The sequence below is a fragment of the Giraffa tippelskirchi genome, chromosome 10, assembly GCF_054371585.1.
Source record: "Giraffa tippelskirchi isolate mGirTip1 chromosome 10, T2T-mGirTip1v1.2.pri, whole genome shotgun sequence".
In the NCBI taxonomy this organism is placed as follows: Eukaryota; Metazoa; Chordata; class Mammalia; order Artiodactyla; family Giraffidae; genus Giraffa; species Giraffa tippelskirchi.
In genome coordinates this window covers 79,897,919-79,924,970 of record NC_137284.1, presented here as the reverse complement: position 1 = coordinate 79,924,970, position 27,052 = coordinate 79,897,919, and the positions used below count along the sequence as shown (strand labels likewise).

General features: G+C 46.4%; 2 protein-coding genes across 14 annotated transcripts in view; one reads left to right on the top strand and one right to left on the bottom strand.

The window, feature by feature from the left end:
• DMTF1 (cyclin D binding myb like transcription factor 1) overlaps window positions 1–1,361 on the top strand; it is a 47,898-nt gene extending 46,537 nt beyond the window's left edge. For all 11 annotated transcript variants that reach the window (XM_081536521.1, XM_081536515.1, XM_081536519.1 and 8 more), the window contains one exon: window positions 60–1,361. In XM_081536521.1, coding sequence (XP_081392647.1) covers window positions 60–169 — 110 coding nt within the window. In that variant the 3' untranslated portion in view covers window positions 170–1,361. The remainder of the gene's footprint in view (window positions 1–59) is intronic.
• On the bottom strand, window positions 1,190–23,935 carry TMEM243 (transmembrane protein 243). Of its 3 annotated transcripts, XM_081536527.1 has the most exons (5): window positions 23,738–23,935; window positions 22,921–23,209; window positions 4,242–4,292; window positions 3,097–3,201; window positions 1,190–1,783 (listed from the first exon to the last, which is right to left on the bottom strand). In XM_081536527.1, the coding sequence occupies exons 2-5, from the start codon at window positions 22,996–22,998 to the stop codon at window positions 1,661–1,663; spliced, it is 357 nt and encodes a 118-aa protein (XP_081392653.1). In that variant the 5' UTR covers window positions 22,999–23,209; window positions 23,738–23,935; the 3' UTR covers window positions 1,190–1,660. The 3 variants fall into 3 exon arrangements, with proteins under 3 accessions (XP_081392653.1, XP_081392654.1, XP_081392652.1); XM_081536528.1 differs by having other exon boundaries at window positions 22,921–23,935; XM_081536526.1 differs by lacking the exon at window positions 1,190–1,783 and having other exon boundaries at window positions 2,130–3,201.
• Window positions 23,936–27,052: the final 3,117 nt, after the last annotated feature.

The following is a 27,052-nucleotide window of genomic DNA, read 5'->3' as shown; positions in this document are numbered from 1 at the left end:
GACGTGGATTAGACGATATATACACATTTAGGATGAACTTGAAACTTATCTCATTACAGATCCCATACTCCAGCATCATCGAGAAGAATCAAACATCATTGGATCATCTCTGGGCAGTCCTGTCTCAGAAGACTCAAAAGATGTTGAGGATTTGGTACACTGTCATTAGGTAATTCTTAGAAACAAGCCATTCAGGCAAAGCCACACTGTTCTTTATATCTCCAAAGAGATAGGAGCAACCCCCAAGAGGCTTAATTTACCATTCCTCTGGCTTCTGAATAGCTACAGTGCTCAAGCCACATACAGTGTTGCTGCTATGACTTTTTACCTCTTTAAATATATCATCTGAGGTCTAGTCTTACAACAGTGTGTAGTTGAGTGGAGCACTAGGGTCTTAAGTGCAGAGATCCCAGTGATTAGTGTTTCTTGTCAGCAGGGAATTTGATTCACTTTAGCTGAGAGAATTTTTAAATCGCCAAAGCTTAACTACTGTTTTAAAAGCAGTAATATTCATCTCTACAGATCAGACATGGCACTCTGTCCAGTCTCAAGTAGGCCTGTTTATATTTCAGAGGAGTCACATTAACATGCTCTAGAGCTTCCCAGTGATCTTCTGCACAGAGATATCTTCTAAGTAGTTTGAGACTTGAGGTGATTGTGTGGGAGTTATTTGGGTTTACCCATTGCTGGCAGTGGGAACTGATTTGGGCTGGGTAATGAGAAGAGTATTAAAAGGGTTTAGAAAATTCACTACAGGTTTTTTTTTTTTTATTACTTTTTAAAGGGAATATGGATGAGAGTAGTAAAACAAAATTCACCAGAAGCTAAGCATTTTCATCCCTCAGAACCCACTGTCACCAGTTTACAAAGTTAGCACTTTGAAGTAAAATTAAATGGGAAAGGAAGTACTAAGTTGCCTATCCTGTACCATGACCTTTTATTACATGTTTTGCTATGTAAATTACCCAGGAAATAGCAGAGTATCAGAGTTTGCCGTTCACTTAGTGCATTAACTGGTGGGGGTTTGATATAATTTCTCCCTCTCAGGCAATTTAAAAACACAAAATTTTGCTTCTTTAATGAAAGGAAACAAACCAAGAGTCATTCCTATACTAGAGAAGGTTAAGCCAAAATTAGCCTCTAGGGCTTTAATGAATATGACCCCTATAGAAAAAGTTGGAAAAAAAACTTGTATAAATTATTTTATTTATTATTGTAATTAGATCTACACAATCAAAGTTGTCTTTTCACCGTCTGTGTTTTGTTAATGTGAAATTGTAGTTGTAAGCAAAAGTTGGTTGCCTAGGGAACAATAATTGTATATTCAGTTTAACAGAAATAAAAGAATATTTGTCTTAAAATGCACGATTGTTTGTTACATAGCCTTGTGCCATGCAATTACTTTATATAAAAAGATTTCAAAAGTGAAAATGACTTGTGCTTTAAGGGGTAATGTTTAAGTGCAACATCAGCTCCTTAAAGAAAAAGCAAAGTGATTTAAGATATGTCTCCCCTGCAAGAGGGAATTTAGATTTACAATTAACATGAAAATCATGTATCAGACTTCTGCAGGAGACTCTCCAGCATACCTTGTCCAGCTCTTATTCGAGTCCAAATGTATTGCTTTGAAGAGACCTGGTGAGTGTATCTCTTGGCAGCCTCACTTTCCAACATCATGGAAGTACAGATTCGCACATATACATAACATGATGATAGAAAATAAGATATAGTAAATAAGGTTTCTAAATTTCGGTTCTAAATCTCCTTGTCGATACCAGTAGATCTAAAAGAAGAAGAATTAAATAGAAGTTTAAATAATAGCACTGGGCTGAATATTAAAAATTTAAAATACAACTAATTCTTTTCCACTGTGACCAGGTTCATCCATACATACTTTTCCCCCTAAATGAGGCTAAGGCAGCCAGAATTTTATTCTTTGTAATTCAAGTAGTACCAGCTGAGTTTATATCCAAAATCATACTATATTCTTGCTTTCTCAGTTAATTTTGTTCAATGTTTAAACCAAGAGTCCACCAATCATTTGGCGAGTCATCCAAGAATATATATCTATCTTCTAGAGATATTTTAATTATATGTAAGTAAAAGGTACAGGTTTTTAAAGTACTGGAAGGGAGGACAACTTTTAAATTCCTTTAACTGATTCAAATTGCCAACAAAACCAGAGCTTTACCCATGCATACCTCTAGTTTAAACTATTACAGATCACTGTCAGCCACTTCCGGCTCTAGGCTGGGAGTGGGAGGGAGCAGCTCTGGGAGCTGTGTTCCCCAGGCTCTCCAAGTCCGAGGGGCCAGTCCTTCCATCAGGCCAAAGGAATACAACAGTCAGTGAATTTGAAACTGGGAAATGTCCCCAGGTTTAATTTTAACTCAGATAAGCACATTATTATTTATGATTTAACCTCTATGTGAGTCAAAACAATTATGTTTAAGGGTTTTGATTCTGGCTTTCCTCAAGGGAAATGAAACAGCTGCCAACTAATGATGACTCGGCAAACACCCAACTGAGGACTGGCTACTGCCTTGGTTTCTTCACCTAACAGAAAGGCTTCTTAGGAGTAGTATAATAACTGAACATTCTTGTGGAAAAGATACAACTGTAGCTTTAGGTTTCTCAAGAGGTTTTGGTGTTAATTACTTTCATTTGGGGAAATAATACTCAAAGATTAAAATAGACTAGCTCTGTAATTATTAGAGGAGTAATGCCATTTCCCAGAGACTGCTGGGCTCTGTGTGTAGTCCTTGAAGGAAGAGGAGTTAAATTAAATCACATTGTATCTTTGGTGACCTAAGTCTTTTTTTTTTTTTTTTTTTTGGTATCAAGGGAACAGAGTTGCCTTTTAGGGTTACAAGGTTACAACTTTGGGATTTAAGAGAAAAGGAGACAAATTAAAAAAAAAAATCACCCTGGGATTTTAACAATGAGAATTGTGACATCCTTTTTGGGGGGAGAGGAGTGGTGTATAATTAGAGACACCTTTTCATACAGATTTCTACCAGGGCTGGGAATTCTGTCCCAGGCACTGCAACCATCAGCCCTCAAGGATACTGAATTTAAATTCTCAATAGTACTCACAAGTATGCAGGCAGTGATACTACTCAAAGAGATGCAGACAGCAAAAAATATATTCAAAGGTTTTGGAGGTAGTTGAGGGAAAACAAAAGCACTGATCAGCGTTACCTGTATGAAAAGAAAGTGTATCAGGCCTCAGGAGTAATTCCAAGACTTCGTTAGACTGGCATCTGGGCAAAGTAACATTATAAAATGCTCCAAATGGTGAAATGGCATCTTATCTACCACTTTGTCTTCTGCAATGTTAATGTTTAATACTTAAATCTTTTCAATTGTGTTATTCCTATTAGTACTTCCACTTAATCTTCCCGACCTCCTCCTTTATGAAAGGAGACAAACCACCATGAAGCAATAAAACTAGCTAACCTCAAAATAAACCTCTTCATCAACAAAGATTAGAAAGCATTTAAACCTCATTCCCCAGGATTAATGATTATACTGGGGAAAGTTCTAACCTTTTTGTTATTTTGAGTATACCAGCAAAAAAACTATTTTTGTTTAACATGAAAAATACTAAAAAATAGGTTTCTAATGCCCTATAGTTCTCTTTCTACCTTAAATATAACGTTACCCATTCTTTTTATGAAGAAGTCATAGAAAGAGACTTCACTAAAATTCTCTTAGATTTAATAAAAATGTGCCAAAGAAAGGTCATTCTCAGACTGGGAAATGTAGCTTTGTTTTATTTTGGTAGCACCAAGCTATCAAAGCTATACTATCAAGCTATAGTATACAGAATGAGAAAACAATCTTTTAAAACCAAAGGATAATGAACAAACTCAAGGAACAAAATAAATGTGAAGATACTAGCAGAGCTGTGGGTTATATACAGAAGGGATTTACTAGTAGCCACTCACATGCTACAAATTTATTAGGCAAACCCAGAAAACCAAGTTTATTTGACTTGTGCTATTCCACATTCAACTAGGGGGTGAGAGTGGAAATCAAATAGCTACTCCACTTATACCAAATGCAGTTTTATTCAAGTGTTAATAAGATTGAAAGCATTAATTACAATTGGAATATTCCACATGCTCATGTACTGGCCCCTTAAGTTTTTTTTTTTTTTTGGAGAGTTGACTGAACTGCAGTATTAAGGTTTTCAAAACTTTGGCTAAGACTCTGGCTGACACACAAAAGATACTTACTAGGATCAATAAAGATGTTAAGCTGCCAACAACTAAATTGATGATTCGATCCTGAAAAAGAAAGAGTTTTTTAGCCACATGATAAACTCATGGCATTTTAGAAAGAAACAATGCAAGACAATGGAGAAAGCAGTACTCTGCCCCTCTGAGCTTCACACAAACAACTGCCAGAAAGGCAGAGTGTACTGAGCCACTAGGGTAAAGAAAGGTGTTTGGGGAAGTTGGACAACTGCTTAGAGAAAGTCTCTTGAAGGGACCTGGCATTTTTACATTAGGGCCTTTTGAAGATGGGAAAGGGAGGCTTACAAATAATCTACTTTTGCTGCTAGAAACAGTATGAGCAGAAGCAAAAGGGACAGGAGTGTGGGGGTGGCCAGTCCAGATCCTTGGTGAAAACAGTCAGGAACCAGACTTAGATGATGTCTGTTCCCATCATGAGTTTCAACCTGTTTGTGATACAGATGGTATCCTTGTTCAATAATCTTAAGAATCACCTGCATGAGGAGCCTGGGGTTTCTACCTATCAAGATCTCTTTTTATACCCATCCCGGCCCCAACCAACTCCAAAGAATGCTTTGAAAAACTAATCTAATCCAATCCTCATTTTACTGGTAAAGGTAAATTTTCATTCAGTGAGTGCAGTTAAACTATTTGCCTAAAGTCAGACAGCAAGTTAGAATCAGCTTGAAACAGGATATCCAAATCAGGGTCACTGGTTAGATAGTTTCAGTTAAAGGAACTGAAAAGTTAAAGTAATATATAAAAATAGTATGTACTAATATGTATATTAGGTTGATAGCACTTATTCACAGACCTTACAGAATGAAGTGGTAAGGGTTTAAGACCTGATTAGGAAATACTACCTTATGGCCAATGGGAATATCAAGTAATCTTAGTCTGGAAAAGTCAAAGCTGAAGTCTTTAATGAATCAGTTTTAAAAACTGTGTTGGTAACGTCTGAGCACTTTAGGATCAGCAGGATATGGAATATGAGCAGCCAATAAACAAAAGCTCAGAGGTAGGAAGGGCACGGGAACTTGCACAAAGTTGTCTGCTTCTGAAGATAAGAACCCAAAGAAGAGTAGGGCGGGCAAAGCTGGGAGGGAAGAGTGGCGCAAAGCCGAGTGTTCTCTCCAGGGTGTCTGACCTCACACCCCAGGCCAAGGCCACTGCAAATTAAATGTCACACAGAACAAAGGAAACTGAACTCCAGCCGTACCCTGACCAAACCTGAGGACTCGGAACAGATCTTACCAGCTAGAGAAGACCACACTGCACACGCAAGAGTGAAACCAGAACCTCTTGTTAAGAAAGTGACCCAGGGATAAAGCACTGGTCACTATCAGTCCTGCACAAGACAGATGTGTAGTTAACGTAAAATGTGTTTACAGACAGCCGATTTTTGAGAACCCTACTGTTTCTGCCTTGTGAAAAAGTTTCAACTAAACTCTGGTCTATTCTAAGAAGTAAAGAATGTTTGCTCCCATCTCTTTATAAACTCCAGGGATTCTTGAAGGTCTGCATATGTCACGAGAGTTTTTACCAACAGAAAGAAGCCACTGAAGAGCTTCAGGTGAGAGGCAGCCAACAAGAATCCCTATTCTCCAAATGGTACAGCAGGTTTGCCAGCCAGGATCAAAACAGGGAGAAGAGGGGAGTCTAATGGTGAACAGATGGCAACTATGCCAGAGCTTTTTTGTGTCTTCTAAAAAATCCCGGGATGAAAAGCTAGCATGACTATTTTACAAGTGGAAACACAAGCTCAGGGAAATTGAGAGCTTGCCCCAAATCTCAATAAGTAATGGAAACAGGATTCAATGCAACAGAGTAGAGATTCCATTTCTCCTTTTCACAGAAACAGCAGTGTAGCATGTAACTGCTGGTCTAGACAAAGATTGTTGTTGGTTAGTCACTCAGTTGTGTCCAACTCTTTGTGACCTCATGGACTATAGCCTGCCAGTTTCCTCTATCCATGGGATTCTCCAGGCAAGAATACTGGAGTAGGTTGCCATTCCCTTCTCCAGGGGATCTTCTCGACCCAGGGATCCAACCCACATCTACTGCATTGGCAGGCAGATTCTTTACATCTGAGCCACCAGGGAATTCCTAGACAAAGATAGCAAGTTGCAAAGAACAAGCCTATTAGCAAAGTACAACAGTACTACAGTAAAGTGTTCATCTTTCAGGAATGAAGATTTCCTCATAAGTGATTGTTTTAGATTGGTGAACTTAACCATAGAAGCCTAACTGGTTTCAGTCATTCATGAAAATACATCTAAACTTTAATGACTACTTCCCTATTTGCCTTCTAGACAATCTACTGTCTAGAATCCCAACTCATCTTCATGAACATCAGGTATTCAATCATTAAAATGCAGTCTCTCTGGGACTCAGTGGACATGTGTGCTGCAGTCCATGGTGTCGCAAAGAGTCGGACACAACCGAGTGACTGAACAACTAGGACTCCCAAAATGGGACAAAGTATTTAGAATATAGCAGAACTATTTCTTACAGTCTCCTTTCTCCAAGCCAAGGTCTTGGCTTCAGGCCTTCGGCTATTGAAGTAACCTTGAATGCAGGCCAAAGAAACAGCAAAGTTAACTTTGGAAGACCTCCCACTTCCGTCTAAACTCGTGCTATGCAGAGTGCTCTCGCCCTGCAGCACTGGTCTCATGAGAGCCTGTAAGAAATGTGGAATCTCATGCCTTGCCCCAGACTTACTGAATCAGAATCTACATTTTAACAAGAGCCTCACATGATCTGTGTGCACAACTGTCAAGGTCAGAATCTAAACCATTTTGAACATTGCTAAGTTCAAATCTTAGGGTGGAGACCCTCCCTAGGCCCAGAGATGATTTTTCAGAACTTTAGCAGCTCCCCCCACCCTCCCAGTCTCCAAAGATAGAACAATAGGGAATAATTAAATTGCCCTTAATTAGCATTTCAAAGGGCAGTGTTAGGGCTAATATGTTCCAAGTCAGAACAGAGTGCATGGAGAAAAGGGAATATTGCATTTAAATTTGCTGTTTATGGAATGAATTGAAATTCAGGTTATCTCCATATCAAAAGCTAGTTTCTATTAACTCAGCTACTCTATTTTTCACGAAAACTAGCTGTCTCTTCCTCAGTTTTATTATTGCTGTATTTCCATCTAACAAAACCATTCTCCCTACCAGATCTTTACACTTTATACTGTTACTTATTTTCACTCCCCAAGAAAGTTCAGCAGGATCAGAATCAGCCCTGATCTTTACCCACAGAGATGACAGGACAGGTTGTCTTCCCTTCCCTCAGGGGCTTCCCTCATGGATTAGAGGGTCAAGAATCCGCCTGCAATCCCAGAGAACTGGGTTCGATCCCTGGGTTGGGAAGATCCCCTGGAGGAGAGCATGGCAACCCACTGCAGTATTTTGCCTGGAGAATCCGCATGGACAGAGAAGTCTGGCGGGCTACAGTCCATGGGGCAAAGGGTCAGACACAGCTCTCATTTCAGGGCCGCCACATACATGTCTAAGGATTCTTAGACGTTTTGAATTGCTTGTTAGCCTTGCATTTTGCAGACAGCTTTGGTGAGGAGACTTTCGCCACTACCTGGCTGTATGATCTTGGGCAAATAGGTTTGATTGAACCCAGTTCCCCACTGCTAAATGGAGACAGCATATTCCTTACTGCTGCACAGAGCTACTTTGTCTCACCCCAGATACAGACACTGCAGCCACAGCACTCTTTCTCTCCTTCACAGCCCAGCACAGCCCTTCCTCAGACATCTACTCAGCAATAGCCGAGACTGTCTTAACTCATGTATGAATTTATGAGCACATAAACATAACCATATACAAACATACATAGTATAGTTTTGACTGGGACTCTGCATATGTTGGGCTTCCCTGGTGTCTCAGTGGTAAAGAATCTGCCTGCAATGCAGGAGACAGGTTCGATCTCTGGGTCAGGAAGATCTTTTGGAGAAGGAAATGGCAACCCACTCCAGTATTCTTGCCTGGAGAATTCCATGGACAGAGGAGCCTGGCAGACTACAGTCTCTGGGGTCGCAACAGAGTCGGATTAAGTTTAGTGACTAAACAACAACTGCGTATCTGCATATATTATTACCTCTTGTGTGCTCAGTCGTGTCAGACTCTTTGCAGCCCCAAGGACTGTAGCCCACCAGGCTCCTCTGCCCAAGGAATTCCCCCCGGCAAAAATACTGGAGTAGGTCGCCATGCCCTCCTCCAGGGGATCTTCCCAACCCAGGTATTGAACCTGCATCTCCTGCACTGGCAAACAGATTCTTTACCACTGAGCCTCCAGGGAAACCCATATTCCCTCAAGTCATTTATTCACTTAAACATTATCTCAGTTATCTCAATAAAGCTGGAAAAAAGTATCTTCTACGTCGTAGCTCAGGATGAAGGGACTCCATAGAGACCCAGGGAGAGCAAACATCATGACAGGGAAGAAGCTGGGCTGCGATGCACAGGTGGAGACAGCAGCCTCAGTCCAAAAGAGGCACATCTTCCTTTGAAATAACGAAGGAGAAAAGAGTGCTGTGGCTGCAGTGTCTGTATCTGGGGTGAGACAAGGTAGCTCTGTGCAGCAGTAAGGAATATGCTATCTCCATTTAGCAGTGGGGAACTGGGTTCAATCAAACCTATTTGCCCAAGATCATACAGCCAGGTAGTGGCGAAAGTCTCCCCCAAAGCTGTCTGCAAAATGCAAGGCTAACAAGCAATTCAAAAGGTCTAAGAATCCTTAGACATGTTTGTGGCGGCCCTGAAATAAGAGTTGAGACCAACGTTCTCATCTCACTGGCTAGCCGGATGGCTTCAAAAGGACCCCTTAACCTGTTTGGGTCTATCAAGTGAGAGGACTGGGCTGATATCTGGTCCTTTCCAGTGTTAACCATTTATGGTTCTGGGTCATCATCAGCTTTAGTCAGCACCCGGGCCAGAGGAGAAGGCCTATCCCTCAGCAATCAAAAAGCACAGGAGCCCCCCCGATTCCTTGGTCCATCATTAACCAGCTGCTGCTGCTTCTGCTAAGTCGCTTCAGTCGTGTCCGACTCTGTGCGACCCCAAAGACAGCAGCCCACCAGGCTCCCCCGTCCCTGGGATTCTCCAGGCAAGAACACTGGAGTGGGTTGCCATTTCCTTCTCCAATGCATGAAAGTGAAAAGTGAAAGTGAAGTCGCTCAGTCGTGTCCGACTCTTAGCAATCCCATGGACTACAGCCCACCAGGATCCCCCGTCCATGGGATTTTCCAGGCAAGAGTACTGGAGTGGGTCGCCACTGCCTTCTCCACATTAACCAGCATCCTGATACAAAACAGAGAACCTCAAATTCACTTCAAGTGCTCAGGTGGTAAGGTTCTGGGAACATCCCAAAAGCCGGCCTTTGTCCTCAGCAACCCAAAACACCCTGCTCAGAATGCTGACAGGTAAAATCATGCTTCCACTGCCACAGTAATTTATGCTTTGCCTTATTCCAAAATGGACCTAAAGCTTGTGCTATCTTAGCAAAATCATAACCCATTCAAGCAACAATAAAAAAGCAAGGCAAAATTTCTAAAGGGATTTGGGGAGTAGAAAGAAGAAGTAAAAGGATTTATGAGAAATAATCTGACTATGGGACTTTCCTGGTGGTCGAGTGGTTAGGACTCCAAGCTCTCACTGCCAAGGGCCCAGGTTCAATTCCTGGTCAGGGATCTAAGATTCCACAAGTCAAGTAGCACAGTCAAAAATATATATATATATATCTGACTGAAGAAAACTTTTCTAAGTTCAAATGTTAGTTCTAAGATTCCGAGCAGCCAAGAAAGAAGTCCAGTGGATTTCAAAGCTCTCACTGATGACAGTAAGCACTCTGCATGATGAGAAGAGGCAAGCATCTCCTGGGTCTAAGGAGAGTTTGTTGCAGGGGTACCCAGATGCAGAAAGCACATCTTCATACATAATTATTTCTCATATTGACACGTAAAAATAGATGAAGGCATAATGTCCCCAGAAGAGTGAGCTGTGGGGTAAGAAGTGGGACGGCTGAAATGCCACACACCCAATTTAACTGCTCTTCCTTCACAGCTCAACTCAAAACATCGCCTCCACTGTAACTCCCATCCAGACAGCTTCCTCGGGCACCCCTTAGGATGGGAGCTGTCCCTGTCTCAGGTTTCCCGGGTCACATGGTCCACATGTGACACTTCTGTATTTATTGCCTGTCACCTCCTCCATTAGGACTGGCAGTTTATTAACCATGGGGAAGGTAGCCTGGAGCCTGGTACACTGCCAGCCAGTGCCCTGTGAATGATGCTTAAAGAACAGAATCATCAACAGAAGTGGCTGATGGCATTTTCCTTAGAGCCTCTCACCAGGAGAGGCCACTCAGCCGGGGCCTGACTCATCAGAAACCCCAGCTTCTGGTCGCTGCTGTAGGACAGACACAGCCGCACCATAGAAGCCACAGGTTGGCCCTGCAGCCCACGAGGTCAGGCTCTCCCCAGCTCCAGGGGCCGAGCCCTCATGCTGCCTCCCAGGCCAGGTGTCAGCAACCCCACGGAAATGCCAGGAGCGAGCCTCGGGTGCCTCCAGGTCCAGGCTTCCTAAGCCTGAGGATAAAAGCCTGGTCACTCATCTCCTGCCAGAGCAGCACCGGCCCTGGTTTCAGAGGCATGACAGCAACTCCTCCCCAGGAACTGGTCCGCACGCCATGCTCCCTAGCACTCCCAGGGAGAAGCCACAGAAAGCCTCTTGAGGGAAAGGAAAACCTTGGATGGACAATGCCAGGAGAACATTCCCTGACATGCTCTGGAGGGAGGGGGCAGAGGTAGGGGAAGGCTAAGAATCCCACTTCTGTGTCACTTCCCCCTTTCTCTGCGACTCCACCCAAGTCCTCCTCAGACATCACCACCGGCGGCCTTACAGACCTCATCCCTCCCCAGGTGCGCTCCAGCTCCATCATCACCCCTCACACCCACCGAAACCTGTTCCATGTGAGCCAACCTGGACACAGAAAGTTCTCATGAGCCCTGGATCTCCGTTGCAGCCTCTGCCTTTCAACTTTCTACCCAACAGAGCCTGTGCCACCCACATACTCCTCCCAGGTTCACTGGGCCAGGAAGGAGGCGGGACAGGGCACGTCCTGCTTCCCAAGCTGGAGAGAGATGGCAACTTCAGTAATATCCTCTATGTTCTGAATGTTTGTGTCCCCCTAAAATTCATAGGTTGAAATCCTAATGGCTAATGTGACAACAGGAGGAGGTGGGGCCTCTGTGACGTATGTAGGTCACGAGGGTTGAGCCCTCATGAATGGGACTGCATGCGTGCTAAGTCGCTTCAGTCGTGTGTAACTCTTTGTGACCCTATGGACTGTAGCCAGCCAGACTCCTCTGTCCATGGGATTTCCAGGCAAGAATACTGGAATGGGTTGCCATTTCCTCCTCCAGTGGGTCTTCCTGACCCAGGGATTGAACTCCGGCATCCTGCATCTCCTGCATTGGCAGGCAGATTCTTTACCACTGAGCCATCTGTGAAGCAGATAGTCAAAAGCATCCTCTATTTTTAAGATGCATGTCCCTGGCAGTCTCATGCCAACTTCTTCCCTTCCTCTTCACAGTTATTTCAGCACTTGCTCTGCCAAATCCCTCTTCTCCAACCCTCTCCTCCACTGCCCCTGAGCCTAGTCTTCATCTGTATCCACTAACTAGATCACTCCCAATCTGTGTCACCAAAGCCCTGACCGGACCATGCAATCAGCAGTTTGAGCATCCAGAACCCCCCTGCTCTCGATGCTTTGACAATCCAGTCCTGAGTCACCCCCAAACCCCCCCAAATCACTTCCAGGCTCTGGGGCTAAGCCTTGCTGTGGAGCCTTTCAACAATCCTATCTGTAACTGTTTACTCGTCTGTCTTCTCTACGTTGTAAGGCCTGGGAGGCTGAGGGCCATGTCCGCCTTGTTCACAGCCAAGCTCTGGGCCACTACCCATGGCTGACTTCCAGCTCCACGGTGCCCTCTCCAAACTGTGTGCCCCTCCGTGGGCCAGTGCCCACCCAGAGGTGGGAGCAGCTCTAACTCAGACCAAGCCAAGCCACGTGGCTGTGGGAGCTGCCACCAGCCAGGGTGGAGAGAACATTCCTCTAACTGTACAAGTGGGCGGGGACGCGGGTCATTTCCCTTTTGTGCCACTCCAGTCCTCTTGCCGGGAAAATCCATGGACGGAGGAGCCTGGTAGGCTACAGTCCATGGGGTCGCTAAGAGTCGGACACGACTGAGCAACTTCACTTTCACTTTTCCCTTTCATGCACTGGAGAAGGCAATGGCACCCCACTCCAGGACTCTTGCCGGGAAAATCCATGGATGGAGGAGCCTGGTAGGCTACAGTCCATGGGGTCGCTAAGAGTTGGACACGACTGAGCAACTTCACTTTCCCTTTTCCCTTTCATGCACTGGAGAAGGAAATGGCAACCCACTCCAGTGTTCTTGCCTGGAGAATCCTAGGGACAGCGGAGCCTGGTGGGCTGCTGTCTATGGGGTCGCACAGAGTTGGACACGACTGAAGCGACTTAGCAGCAGCAGCAGCAGCAGCAGCATATATGAGATATTCAAATATTAGCTGAAAGAACAAACTAACTGGTTTACTACAAGTTCACACGTTCACAGCTGGGCCTTCTCTGTATTTTCATGGCCTTTCATTTTGAGTTGATTGTCCCTGTCTCTCTCCAGGAAGCGGTTTGAAGCTCCACCTCATCTCAGGTTTACAATCTCACTCTTGAAGCCTGTCCATCAGCAGAGATTCTTATAAGAGACACCAAGAGAAAGAAGACCCCCCATTCCTCCAGCATGCAGAGGACCAGGGGGCAGCTGGCTCCTCTGCCAACCCTGGTCTTATCAGTTACCTCTGTCCTCCTCTCTGTGCTGAATCTCTCCCTTGTGGAGTCCACCTCTGGCCCCCAAATCTCAACTCCTCTAACATCAGAGGAACCTTCTGTCCATCCTGCTCTCCATTCTGAAGTTCATCATCCATTCTCCACCCTTTTTACATGCTAAGTGTGAGGAAGTCAGGAAGGAATTAAAACAGGGTAAGTGAAGAGTGATTAGGGTGGAGCTGAGGGGCTATTTTTAAAAAAGAAGGTCAAGGAATCCTGTTTGAGCAGGGACCTTTCTAAGAAAAAGGAAGGAGACACCCAAGGATCTAGGAGGTGTGTACTGCAAACAAGGCAGTATAGCACTTGCAAGGGCCCTGAGGCAGGCGTGAGCTTAGAAACTGGAAGAAAACAAAGAAGGCTAGAATGACTGAAGCTGAACAAGAGGAAGAGAGGGAAGAACAAGGGCTTGTATAGCGCCTTTCTCTCCTCTATGTAGTACACACATGCTCCATAAGAAAAGATAGACTCTCGGGACTTCCCTGGTGGTCCAGTGGTTAAGAAGCAGCCTGCCAATGCAGAGGATGCAGATTCAATCCCTAGTCAGGGAACTAAGATCCCACATGCTGTAGGGCAACTAAGCCCATGTGCCACAGCTACCAAGCCTATGCACCACAGCGAAGACCCTGTGCAGCAAAAAATAAAAAAAAAAAAGAAAAGATACACTGTAGCACACAGCACACTCCCTGGGACACAGTATGCACACAACTAAGTGTTGACAAAGCATACATTACATGCACACTCCACTGACAGCCTCCAGAGGAAAAGTGTACTTCATATAGCAACTCCAAGTTCTAGCGTCTGCTCACAATGGGACACTCGGTTCCCTCCCCTTTCTGGCATTTTCCTGCTCCCACCCCTTCAAACCAGCTGGACCTCCTGCTTGGGATTCCCAGTCACCTCCTCCTGTCAAATCTGACTCACGTTCCTGGGCCTAAGAATTAGAAGTCTTTTGTCCTGATGCCCCCAGTAGAATAAATATCCCCTTCTGCCGTGCTCCCCGGAACTCTATGCCTCCTGTCATTACAGGGCTCCACCCAACGTCAGTCCTCCTAGATCACAAGACCCTCAGGTCCCGTAAGAAGGATTATCTTTTCTTGTGAGGGAGAGAGGAGAAAGGCAAACCAGTCACCATGCATTAAACACACCAGGAGCCCACACTTCCTCTCACTGTTACCTGGGACTGAGGGATTCAGGCCCGCAGGCCGCATCCTGCAATTCCACGTGCAAAGGTTTACATTTCTCATCACATCTCAGTGTCCTGATACCAGAAACAAAAGGCCAATTCTCAGAAATGATTTTCCTTTTTCTTCTTCCAAGTCGCAGTGGAAAACACCTTGTCAGGAAAGCTGTGGCAGTGGCCCAGTCAGAAAGAAGCCCCAGGGGCAGCCATGTAGGGACAGAAACGCTGAGAGGACCCGACATGTGGGAGGAAGTTTGGGTTTGGTGGAAGCAAGAAAAGTCAAGCCCTGCCGGTGGGTCTCCTCGGAGCCCCCAGAGCTGCACGGTCCTGAGGAGACAGGAGCGTCCCCCAAAGCTGTGGCCAGAAGCAACTGGCATTCCTGGGGGTGAAGCCAGGGGCCAGTCGGCCTCCCCGGATAACTCTGGGAAAGAGAGCTCTTATCACAGGGCTGCTGTCCCCAGGCTTCAGAGAGAACCCCAGGGGCAGAGGCACGTGAAGAAGGCGTATGAGACTCACACACACCCACACTCGCCAGCTCTCATGCTCTGAGCACAGCACCGTCTCAAACACACCAGGGCCTCCACAGCCGCCTATAGCTCTGAACGCCCACTTCTGCCTCAGACCCTTCTAGAGAAAGCAGACATTATGGATGCCTTGAAACATCTCTCCTATTTCACAGATTCACATTCTGAAGCATTTTTCACTTGTGAATATTTCTATGATACCCTTCCTGCCAGATTCTCCTCCTCACAGTGAGGCGTACTTGAAATATATTATTTCATTGAAGCATCACTTAGGGAAATGAGATCACAGTAAAAATAGAAAACAAACCTACTCCACATGTTTAGGGGACAAAATGATCCCTAGTGCTGGTACCATAGGAAGTGCTGGATCCTTTTTTTTTCTTCCTCTTTTTTTTAGCCTCACCACACAGCATGCAGGATCTTATTTCCCAGATCACTGATGGAACCTGTACCCCACCCTACCCCAAGAATTGGAAGCATGGAATCCAAACCACTGGACCACCAAAGAAGTCCCAGAAATGCCAGGTCTTCATGTGCTCTCACCTTCAGAACTGGGAGACCAAGAACAAGGGCTAGGACGTCAGGATCATGACACACCCAACATCTGTGTTTTCTCCTGCCACACGCCTGCCTGTGACCTCAGGTACGTCATGGAACACTGAAGCCAAAGTTTCCATATTTGTACAACAGTCTAACATGCGGGGATGCCATAAAGATTCAGATATATTACAGTAAAGCCCTAGAACAGAGAGACATTTACAAGAGTCACTAAACAGCTGCTCACATGCTATTAGTATTATTTCCACCACATCTAATCGGGTGTCATTCACTAATGGGATTAGGTCCTGAGAGATGAGTGTGAGTTGAGTGGGCCCCAGAGCCTGGTCCCCCTTTCAAGAGCAGCCCAATTTCAAATGCATTCCATCATCCCCACCGGGACACTTAAGACACCAAGTGTCTCCATGGCAGCACAAAAAGTACGGTCATTATGGGTGCTCAGTCATTCAGTCGTGTCCAACTCTTTGCGACCCCATGGACTTAGCCCGACAGGCTCCTCCATCCATGGAATTTTCCAGGTAAGAATACTGTAATGGGTTGCCATTTCCTGCTTCAGGGGATCTTCCAGGCCCAGGAATCAAACCCACGTCTTCTATGTCTCCTGCACTGGCAGGTGGGTTCTTCACCACTGAGCCACCAGGGAAGCCCCATGGTCATTATACCTACACACAAACTATGGACTGAACCTAAGGGAAAAAAAAAAGACTAATTTAGTAGACCTAGTCTGTTACCACAGAGCTGCAAAAACCTTGTCTATGGAAAGAAAAACACAGCAAACCACCAGCTTCTGAGAGACCAGGCCTCAGTTTAAGTTTTTACACAGTATTGTATTATGTTTATGAAGCTCAGCAAGGAGAGGAGAGAGTGATGCCCTTAATTGCACAAGAGCCTGTTAGTACCCAGCACCCCAGTTTTCTGAACACCAGCCCCCACCTTCTGCTGATGGTTCAGGAGGTCCCAAGAAAGTAGGTTACTTTTTGGTGCTGCTAGATGCTCACTTCACTTAAAACTTAACATACCTAAGAACATAACAAGCAGACATAGATTCAGAGAACAAACCAGCGCTTACAGGTGGGGAAAGGGAAGGAAGGAGGGGCAAGACAGGAGTAAGGGATAAAGAGGTACAAACTATTAGGTATAAAATAAGGGATATATTGTAAAACATGGGGAATATAGCAAATATTTTACAATTACTATAAATGTAATATAAGCATTAAAACTGTAAATTTCAGGACTTCCCTGGTGGTCCAGTGGCTAAGACTCCACACTCCCAATGCAGGGGGCCGGAGGTCCAACCCTGATCAGAGAACTAGATCCTGTATGCTGCAACTAAGACCTCACACAACCAAATAAATAAGTTAATATTTTTTAAAAAAGCAAATAAAAATTGTAGATCTCTCTATTGCATACCTGCAACTCATATAATATTGCACATCAACTATACTTCAACAACAACAAAATACATAAAAACCAGAACTAGGTAAAGCATTGTGCCAAGTGCTAAAAAGGCTGGAGAAATAAAGCAATTGGCTGCTACCCTCAAGGAGTGTAGACTCTGACCAGGAAGGCAAGACTTATATGAACCCCTCACAGCACAAGCAGTGAATACCAGGAGGCATCTCTGACCACCAGGCTCATAGGAGAGAAGCATGGATGTAGGCTGGACAGAAAGGAAGGCTCCAAGGTGGAAAATCAGACTAACCAGGATTCAGGTATTTGGAGACAAGAGCGTGCTACACAAAGTAGAAGAGCATTTACCCAGAGCAGGAAGGCAGCTCATGCACAGAAAGAGGCCCAAGGAGAGGGGTCAGCCCAGACTGGGCATCACAGAGCACAGTTAAGACCAGGGCTGTCAGCCTCCTTGTGCACCAGCATCCTTGGAAGAGCTTTCTCAACATACAATCGCCTGAGCCCATCCCTCAGAAACTTCCCAGTCCTGGCATCTATCATCTGGAACCATCTCTCTAGCACAAGAAATGGCAACTAAAAGTGGTTTGGCAGGCTGGGTGAGAGCCATAGGGACAAAGGATCCGTCCTGGGAGAGACTAGCTCCACTTTGAGGGAGAGGAGACAGGTGCGCTCAGAGATCAGAGAATCACCAGGAGGGAGGCTGTGTCAAAAGGCAAGAGTGAGAGGCCCTGGGGCTCTGGGCAGGGGGAGGGGAGGCAGGCAGACCCAACACTCCTAACCACAGCTCTGTCCTTAAGGAAGCAGCAATCCTCACTCCTACCCCGCAAAAGGCAAGAAGTAGCACTCTAACCTCAACACAATTATTTGCAAAGTCAAATGCTCCAAGTCTGAACTGTCTGAATTCGACTACAGGTCACCAAAAGACCTGTTTTTCACTTTTTGTTTTTTGACTTCTTTTGCAAGGAGGGGAGGTAGGGATTCAGAAATATGCAATAGAACATGAAACTTTTTGCCTTTGGTACCAAAGATATGAGCCTCGGGACCCACTAATTTGCTCCCTACATGGAGAGGCCCTCCATATTATGAGTCCAGTGTATGCGCCTTCCTCCAGTGTCACTCACTCTTCTTACATCACGTCCAAGCAGGAACAAAGGGACAGAATGGTCACCACCCTTCTTAGAGGATGAATCATTTATTATTAGTGAAAACCAACAGAAGAGGCTGGTCCAGGAACCGGCTTTCACTGCATTCCATGGAGGGAATGCAGCTAATTTCAGTAATATACTTTACTTCCATACATCTAAAATACTGTCATTTCAGTTCATACTCAATATGAAAAGTGGAGAGATTTTTACATCTTTTTTTTGTACTAAGCCTTTGTAATCCAGTGTGCATTTTCACTTACCCCTCCCTTCCCCCTGTCACCCTCCCACCCCGGCCCACTGCACTGGTTGTGGGAGGCAGGTTTACCTTCCACCCCAGACAGAACCATCCTCCTTGTTCCCGTAGGTTCACCAATCCACTGGCTAAAATTGATTTCAGATGATTCTGCAGCCAGCTAGCAAATCAGGAAATCAACATCAACTCACAAGCCCTGAGGATAACTCAAAGCATTTCATTACCCAGACAGAAAGATGGCCCAAAGGAAACTTTTACAGGCAGCTGTGGGCAAGAGAGGGACAAATATCTCCAGGGTATAGTTCATACCAGGAAGGGAGGAGCAAGGAACAGATTCCTAGAGTGACATTTCCTGAAGGGAGTTCTGTAGACACTCAGTTCAAATCTGCTGTGGGTGGAGGCATGCAGGGTAAGACTCCAGTAAGGCACTGACTGTGCCAGTGACAAGAGGTCAGCCACCAAAAGAGCACTACTTACCATCCCCCTTCTCCAACTAGACTCTCAGTGAAAATGAGCACATTAAAGGTTCTGAGAAGTCCCTCAGTAAAGAAAAATGTTTCACAAACGTGACTATGGAACTACCATGACTAAAAATTCACTTTAGAACTGCACTGTCTGAAGTACCAGCTCTGTGTGATTACTGAGCACCTGAAACGCAGCTAGTCCAAACTGAGATGGGTTCTAAGTGAAAATGCACACTGGATTACAAAGGCTTGGTACAAAAAAGGATGTAAAAATCTCTCCAGTTTTCATATTGAGTACGTACTGAAATGACAGTATTTTAGATGTATGGAAATAAAGTAATTACTGAAATTAACTGCATCTGTTTACCCTTTTTAAATATATGGCTATTAGGACATTTAAAATCTCATACATGCTTCACCTTATATTTCTATTGGGGTAGTGCTCAAAATTCAGAAAATGCTAAGCAACAGCACATGCTCAGAAACCTCAGACAGATCATATTATCGTATCGTATGTACCACATTTGTTTTTTCCCTGAAAGAGATGTACTGCATCCCAGAAATGGGGATGAAATAAAAACAGATGAGAAATGTACCTGGATATTCAGACCAGGGTAGGTAAGACAGTCCACCTAGCAATATATAATTCCAAAGGTATCAAGGAATGAGTATCTCTGCTTTTGTCTATTATCCCTTAGACATTTATGTAACAACAGAGAACTATTTCGCTTTACCATTCACTCCAAGGCTGTATCTATCAAGTTATTGCTAAACATCATGCTAACAACTGAATAAATCCGGGGTTTGGTAACTGAAAACAGTACGTAAAGACAGAAGTTCCTTTAGGGACTGCCCATGAGGGCACTGCTCCAGACCTGCTGGGTCGTGTATTTCTTGTTCTATGGCAGATTCTAGTATCTTCCACATACTCCATGACTTTGGGCATATAAATTCACCTATTTCCTATGAAAGGGCCAAGTATGTGAATGCCCACAGTGCTTCCTGGAGCATGTGACCCAGACTGCGAAAATCAACATTTACTGTCCTAGTCAACTCGTGAAACATCACCAGAGGAGAACCAATTGTGTGACTGAACACATAGCCTGCTTTGTAGTTCAGCTTCCCTGCTTGTGAAAGAGGAGTGACAACATCCATCGCACAAAGGAACTGGGGCATCAAACAAGGTGATGCTGGATGCAGGGCACGCTGCCTGGGACGGAGGAAACACCACTTCCCTCCTGACTCTGCTCTGCGGGCTTTGGTCATCTTGGCCATAGAGTTAGAGATTGGACCTCAACCTCTGGTCCTTTCTAGACTTAAAAGTGAGAGGCTACCTATGGTCAGCCATCAAAAGGCAATGAAGAGGACTAAAAGCTCAGAAGATCTGTCAGACTAGGACAGGAAGTGGGCTTTCCCCTTTCTGGATTTTTTACTCAAAGGCGACACTTCATTAATGAATTGGCTGTTGTGTCCAGTTTCCAGGGAATCTCTGGGAGCCAACTCACACAGCGACCATCAGCGGTTTCCCAAGGTCCCCAGGAAGCCACCCGGCTCTGGCAGTGACTGTCCTCCATGGAAATGGCTCCACTGTAACATGTCCTGTCCTTTCACTACTGAGGTCCCATCCTGTGCCCTGCTCACTCACGTCCCAAATAAATCATTTGCCGTCATTAAAGACGGATGCCTCCTCTTCCTCCGATACAGCAATTTATACGAAATGTGATGTTTCTTCCTATCCTAAGACCAAAGTCTCTCTTCTTTCTGTTTAATTTCTGTATGTCCAATCACCCTGTCAGCCCTACAGAAGAAGCTAAAGGGAGGAATTCTGAGAGATCTGGAAATATATATTATTCTTAATTTTTTTTTCTCTGAGTAGCTGATCCTACTGTTATGAGGTCTAAAACTGCCTAAGTAATGCTAGGAGTATACGCTCTTGGATTAAATAAATCTGTGATAAACAGAGATGTATTTGGAATAGTCAAATTCTTGGATGGATTTCAAATGGATCATAGGCAATAGGGAAACTTATAGTCATTGACTACTTAGGCCCAAGTGAGTCAGAAAACATCAATATTTCTAAGTGTCTCTATAAATCAATAAGTCCCTTATCAATTCATCTACATCAGTATTAAGGGGCTAAAGGAGGTCAGAGGTCTGCATCACCAGAACTCCACAACCCCTTGTGCACCAAGGTATGTGGAGGAGAAACTGAACCTCTTCATTCTCAGGCAAGCTGGGCAGCCACTGGGTAGCCCAGTGGCTAAGACTCTGTGCTCCCGATGCAGGGGACCTAGGTTTGATCCCTGGTCAGGAAACTAGATCCCACATGCCCCAACTAAGAGTTTACATGCTGCAACTAAAGATCCTGCGAGCTTCAACTAAGACCCCGCACAGCCAAATAAGCAAATAATTAAAAAAAGATGGGGAGGCAATCTATCCCTTCAAGCAGTCAGCTGCCTCTACTCTCCAGGCCCCAAATCCTCTTCCAGTCAACCCCCAATGTAGGGGCCTTCATATCTGAAAGCTGAAGGCTACCAAATGCTCAGAATGGAGAATCCATCCTCTAAGATCTTCCCAAGCTTCACAAAGTGACCACTTTCTCCCCTGTCCCCCAACATGTCCCCTCTATGCCCTGTCATAGCACAGATCCAGCTGCCTCACCGTGTGCTTGCATATTTCCCCCACCTACCTAGATTCCTTGGACCCCACCCCCCCACCCCCCAGGCCTATCACAATACTGTCAGCAGATGGGAATTCCATGGCAGTCCAGTGGTTGACTGCTCAGTGATGAGTGACAGCCTGAGTTCAATGCCTGGTCAGGGAACTAAGACCCCACAAGCCATTCGGCCAAAAATAAAAGAAAAGAAAAACAATATTAGCAGAAATAGGAATATCTACTGGATTCTGGGATTATGCAAAAGCCACACAATAAACAAGAAGCATCTTCCTATACATCAAGCTTAAAACATTTTCTTGTAAAGACACTTTGAGAAGAAAAAGCAAAATCCACAGGGAGGTAAAAAAAAAAAAAAAACAACAAAGTAGTGGTCTCCTGGCAGACTGGAAGCTTCCAAATTCAGGGTCATGCCCCAGGTTGTCGGCTGGACAAACTTTCTGTCCTTTCTGCTAAAGAGGTCCCTGCCTCAGCCGAGCGGAGAAGGCAATGGCACCCCACTCCAGTACTCTTGCCTGGAAAATCCCATGGACGGAGGAGCCTAGTAGGCTGCAGTCTATGGGGTCGCTAGGGGTCGGACACGACTGAGCGGCTTCACTTTCACTTTTCCCTTTCATGCACTGGAGAAGGAAATGGCAACCCACTCCAGTATTCTTGCCTGGAGAATCCCAGGGACGGGGGAGCCCGGTGGGCTGCCGTCTATGGGGTCGCACAGAGTCGGACACGACTGAAGCGACTTAGCAGCAGCAGCAGCCTCAGCCGAGAAACCCAGGAAGCTCTGGACTCCATATGTGCCCTACTTTCTATGAGAGGCTGAGAGTACTTTGTCAGGGGTCAAAGATCACTAGTGTCACTTTCTAACTGGAAAAAAAAAAAAAAAAAACCAGCCTAATCTTGCCCAAACAACTCAGAAAGTTAATGCTGGGGACAGGAAAAGAGCTCTCTTCAATTACTGGCCCAGGACATCACAGGATTAAGCTTGTAAGAGGACATCATACTTTTTAAAAGCCTGAAATAAGGCACTAGAGCGTGTATGGGTCTGAGACCCTTTGATCACTTCCCGGAATGGAGCCCCATCAAAGGAACCCTAATTTAATTTCATGCCTCTCCTCTTTTTCTCTGCTTGGTTGCCTCAGCAGTAAACCCTTAAGGGCTCTAGATAAACACAAATCAGAAGCACCACTTTTGGGCCCTTACGGAAGCCTCAGAAGCCTCTTGGAAGTCAGCACGCCAGGTAGACCAGCGGATGTGCAAACACCCTGACCACCCGGCTGGGAGGAGAGGCAGGGAGCGGGCTTCCGCACTCCCGTTTAGGGTCCTTAACAGCCCAGAACTTTCTGAACTTTTCTCCACCCTCAATCTTCAAAGGCTCTTAGCCAACCCAGTCCCAAAGAGGGAGCCGAGGGGCAAGGCGAGTATCCTTAGAGGGATGAAGGGGGTTCTTGCTGCAAGTGCCCTCCAGGGGCCGCAGAAGGACCCAGCGAGGCTCGGGGTCCCGGGGGCGGGGAGTTGGACAGACACGCCACTCAGGCCCCGCGTCCGGGGCCGCACTCACCTTGGCTGACGTCTCTCCGAACAGAGGTCTGTTGTCCAGGCCACTTGTGCCGTAGGTCCTGGTGGAAAAGTCCTCCATTTTAGGGTTTCTTCACTGTCCCCGAGCCACTCCAAGCCGAGCCAGCATTGCCTCCCGGAGTCCCGGGTCTACGACTCGCGGCGCCGCCGGTCACCGAGCGCTCATCGCCGAAGCCCAGGGAGGCCGGCGTCCCGGCGGCGGGGGTGAGCGCTCAGACCCGCGGGACGAGGCCGCTCCGCCCGAGCCTCGCTCCCCTCCTCATCGTGAGCAGCTGCCGCAGGAAGTGAAAAGAAACAACACCGCGTGGCCGCCCCGCCCGGGCGCTCCCGCTTCCCCCAATCTCAGCGCCCCGGGCCGCCCGGCTGTCTCCGCAGCTCGCGATGCAAATCGGCTTGGCGGGGGCTCCCCGCTTCCCCGCCCTCGCCGCTCCGCTCCGTGACACGACCATTTCCCGAGCTTTCTAAATGTTCTGGTGAGCACGGATCTCTCCACGCTCGAAGGCGGGGAAAAGTTTTCCCGGGAGAAGGCATTACCAGCCCTCCGCACTGCTCCGCCCCTCTCGCCCCCGCGGCCAGCGGCCGGAGCAGGGAAGCTGTCGGAGCAGAGCCCAGCGCTCCACCCGTCCCTCCCGCGGCGCTGCAGGATCAGGTCGCGGCCGCGCCGAGCAGCTCGGATCCCCGCTCAGGTGTTGCCGGCACCCGCGGGCCGGCGCGCTCTCGCGGCGGAATAAGGGGATCCTGCCTCGGCCCCGCACCGACAGGCCACCCTCCCGGAGCCGCCCCGCGCCCGCAGGCCAAACCTCGGCGTCTCCAGCCGCCCGCACGCTCGGGAGTCCTGGCCGCACTGGGGAGCGCGGGTCCCGGTCCACGCCGGCGCGGGGATGCGGTGCCAGGCGTCGGGGAGAAAGAGAGAGAGACCTTCCGCGCGGGCGGCGAGAGTGTGCTGCGCGGCGGATCCCTGGTCCGCTCCCACGGCCGGGACCCGCGGCCACTGTCGCAAACCGACTCGGCCCGCCCAGGCCACGTCACGGCCGAGGCCGCCAATCCCGCACGCCGGGGCGCCGCATTGGCTACGGAGCTTTATTTCTAGAGGGGCCAGTTTATTCCCCGCGAGGCAGTGGATCTCCCGGCTCCTAGCTTTCTCTGGCTCCTAGTAATTAGCGCTTGCGCCACCCACGTGGGCAGAGCACATCTCGGGAAGATAGCCTCGCATTAGGCTGAAAGCTTCTTAAAAACAACCAGCCTGCTCTAACCACCCCAGTCTTTGCACCACTAGGGTGGAAAGGGAGTGGTTGATAAATTAGTTGTTTATCATGTTTGTGTGTGTCTGGTTTGTTCTGTGATAGGGAACCTATGTCGTGGGCAGAGTCGGTCAAGAGGTAATCCATGCTTAGGTATTTCTTCGACTTGTCCACTCATCCTGCTGGTGATGCTGCTGAGAAGCATGTGTGTAGCCGAAGAGGAGAAATGCGTCCTATGTCAGCCTCTTCGGGTTTGCAGCTGGAGAACCGGAGGTGGACAGGCACCCTAGGCAACCCAGCGTCACTCTGCGTTTGGGAGCCTTTGTAAGTATTAGAGAACAAATATAACCACGCTAGGTAACCCGGACACTACAGCTCCTACACTGAAGAGTGCAGTGACTTAGGTTTGTTCGCAGGGAGAGCGCATGTTGGAACACTGCTGCTGCTGCTAAGTCTCTTCAGTCGTGTCCGACTCTGTGCGACCCCATAGACGGCAGCCCACCAGGCTCCACCATCCCTGGGATTCTCCAGGCAAGAACACTGGAGTGGGTTGCCATTTCCTTCTCCAATGCATGAAAGTGAAAAGTGAAAATGAAGTCCGTCAGTCGTGTCCGACTCAGCGACCCCATGGACTGCAGCCTACCAGGCTCCTCTGTCCATGGGATTTTCCAGGCAAGAGTGCTGGAGTGGGGTGCCATTGCCTTCTCCAGTAGCACTGTAACACTTAGAATCCAAGACAAATTTCCACGTGGTCCCTCTAGAGTTTAGAACAAAGAATTAGGATAAGGGATGGACTATGAACCACAAAGCTACAGTAGAATCAGGTATGGAGCATATCGATCTACCAGCTATGTATTTTATGGATCATCTCTTTGTCAGGACTTTTTGTTCTAAGAGGAATGCCACACAATCCTGCACCCAGTTCTGTTAGACGTTTGACCCAATGAGTAATTTTATTCACTCACAGACGGCCACATTCATTCAACAATACTTCTGAGAACCTGCTCAGTACCAGGCAACCACCAAATAGAGTAATACAGTCATCAAGAGACAGTCATGGTCATAGTGTTGAGGCTGGAGTGGCAGAGAGAGACATGTGACACAGTGGAGTGACTAATAGCACAAGCTTTGAGGTTGATTATATCTGCCCTCAAACCTTGATGCCACCATCTACAAGCTATGTAATCTTGGGAAAGTTATCTAATATCTAACCTCTCTTGAGCTCCTTCCGATGTAAAAAGTGAAGATGATAATAGTAAATGGAACTACAATATCTAACTTCAACCTTTAAAAAAATAATTGAATAGAAAATATTTAAGACACCTGGCAAGTAAGTTTCCAAATGGTTGCTTGCTTGAATGCTTCCTTAGTCATGTCTGACTCTGTTACTGAGTCCAGGCTTGCTCTGCTCACTGCATGATAGGCCACTGAATCCCAGAGACAGCTGTTGGCGGCAAGAAAGAGACTTTAATCAGGGAGCTGGCAGACTGAGAAGACGGCAGAGTAGTGCCTCAAAATAGCCATCTTATTGGGGTCTGGATGCCAGGCTCTTTTACAGATCAGAAAGAAGCCATGAGGAACTGAAGTCAAAAGGCAGAATAGAGAGGGAGAGGCAGTGGGGAAGTAAAGTGAAAGGTTCTTCAGTCTTGCAAAACATCTCCAAAGGGATGTCCAGCCTTCAGATGGGGTGTGTTAATCTCTTCTATTCACTGGTGGGCAAGGACAAACAATCTCTCCTGAACAAAGGCACATTAGTTTACAGTCAAGCAGAGGGGCAGGTTCCTCTAAACAAGCCATTGAGTATGATTATAATAATAAAGGCAAGTTAAAGAAACAGTTTCCAACACGGAGTCAGAATTGGCTTCCTCCCTGCAACATTTGCAATCCCATGGATTGTAGCTTGCCATGCTCCTCTGTCTATAGGATTATCCCAGCAAGAATACTGGAGTGGGTTGCCATTTCCTTTTCCAGGGGATCTTCCTGACCCAAGGATCAAACCCGCGTCTCTGGCATCTCCTGCATTAGTAGGTGGATTCTTAACCACTGAGCCATCAGGAAAACCCCATACTATGGAGGCGCACTCACCCTATTCTGGTGGCAGAGAAAGCTTTCCCAAGGAGCCTTTTAAATCAAAACCCCCCAAAAAGAGCATACATTAGCCAAAGTGAAGAGCAGAGTCAAGAAGACAGGCCAGAGAGACTAGATATTCATGTAGGGTGTATTTGAGGAGGAAGGTTGAGTCAGGAATAGTGACCCTCTGGCTCTTTAGCTGCTTATTCTCTTGTCTCATCAATTTTCTGTGCCTCTGTTCCATTTCTTTTCCTAAAACCCAGTTTCCTCATGACTGCTACTCACCCAAAACTTCAATAAACCAATGGCTTTAGTTTGATTTTAGTGCTAAACTCAGAGAAAATGGATCTTATAGCTCCAGTGCCCACCACTGCTTGGGGGGCTCAGTCTCTCTTCTTTGAGTTCAGATTCTCATGAGAAATTTCAATGGGCTCAGTCCAGATTATAGACTGATTTCTAGTTGGATAAGGTCCTCCATCCCCAAGAGTCAACAGGTGGGACCACATAGAACACATTATCTAGGGACCACCCCCATGAGGATGGTTCAGTTCAGTTCAGTTGCTCAGTCGTGTCTGACTCTTTGTGACCCCATGGACTGCAGTATGCCAGGCTTCCCTGTCCATCACCAACTCCTGGAGCTTGCTCAAACTCATGTCCATCAAGTCGGTGATGCCATCCAACCATCTCATCCTTTGTCATCCTCTTCTCCTCCCACCTTCAATCTTTCCCAGCATCAGGGTCTTTTCCAGTGAGTCAGTTCTTTTGAATCAGTTGACCAAAGTATTGGAGCTTCAGCTTCAGCAT

Coding starts and splice junctions, on each gene's coding strand:
- TMEM243 (XM_081536526.1), bottom strand. CDS start 22,998: ATGGAGGACTTTTCCACCAGGACCTACGGCACAAGTGGCCTGGACAAC. Junction 4,293..22,920: donor TCGGAGAGACGTCAGCCAAG/GTGAGTGCGGCC, acceptor TTTCTTTTTCAG/GATCGAATCATCAATTTAGT. Junction 3,202..4,241: donor TAACATCTTTATTGATCCTA/GTAAGTATCTTT, acceptor CTTTTCATACAG/GTAACGCTGATCAGTGCTTT.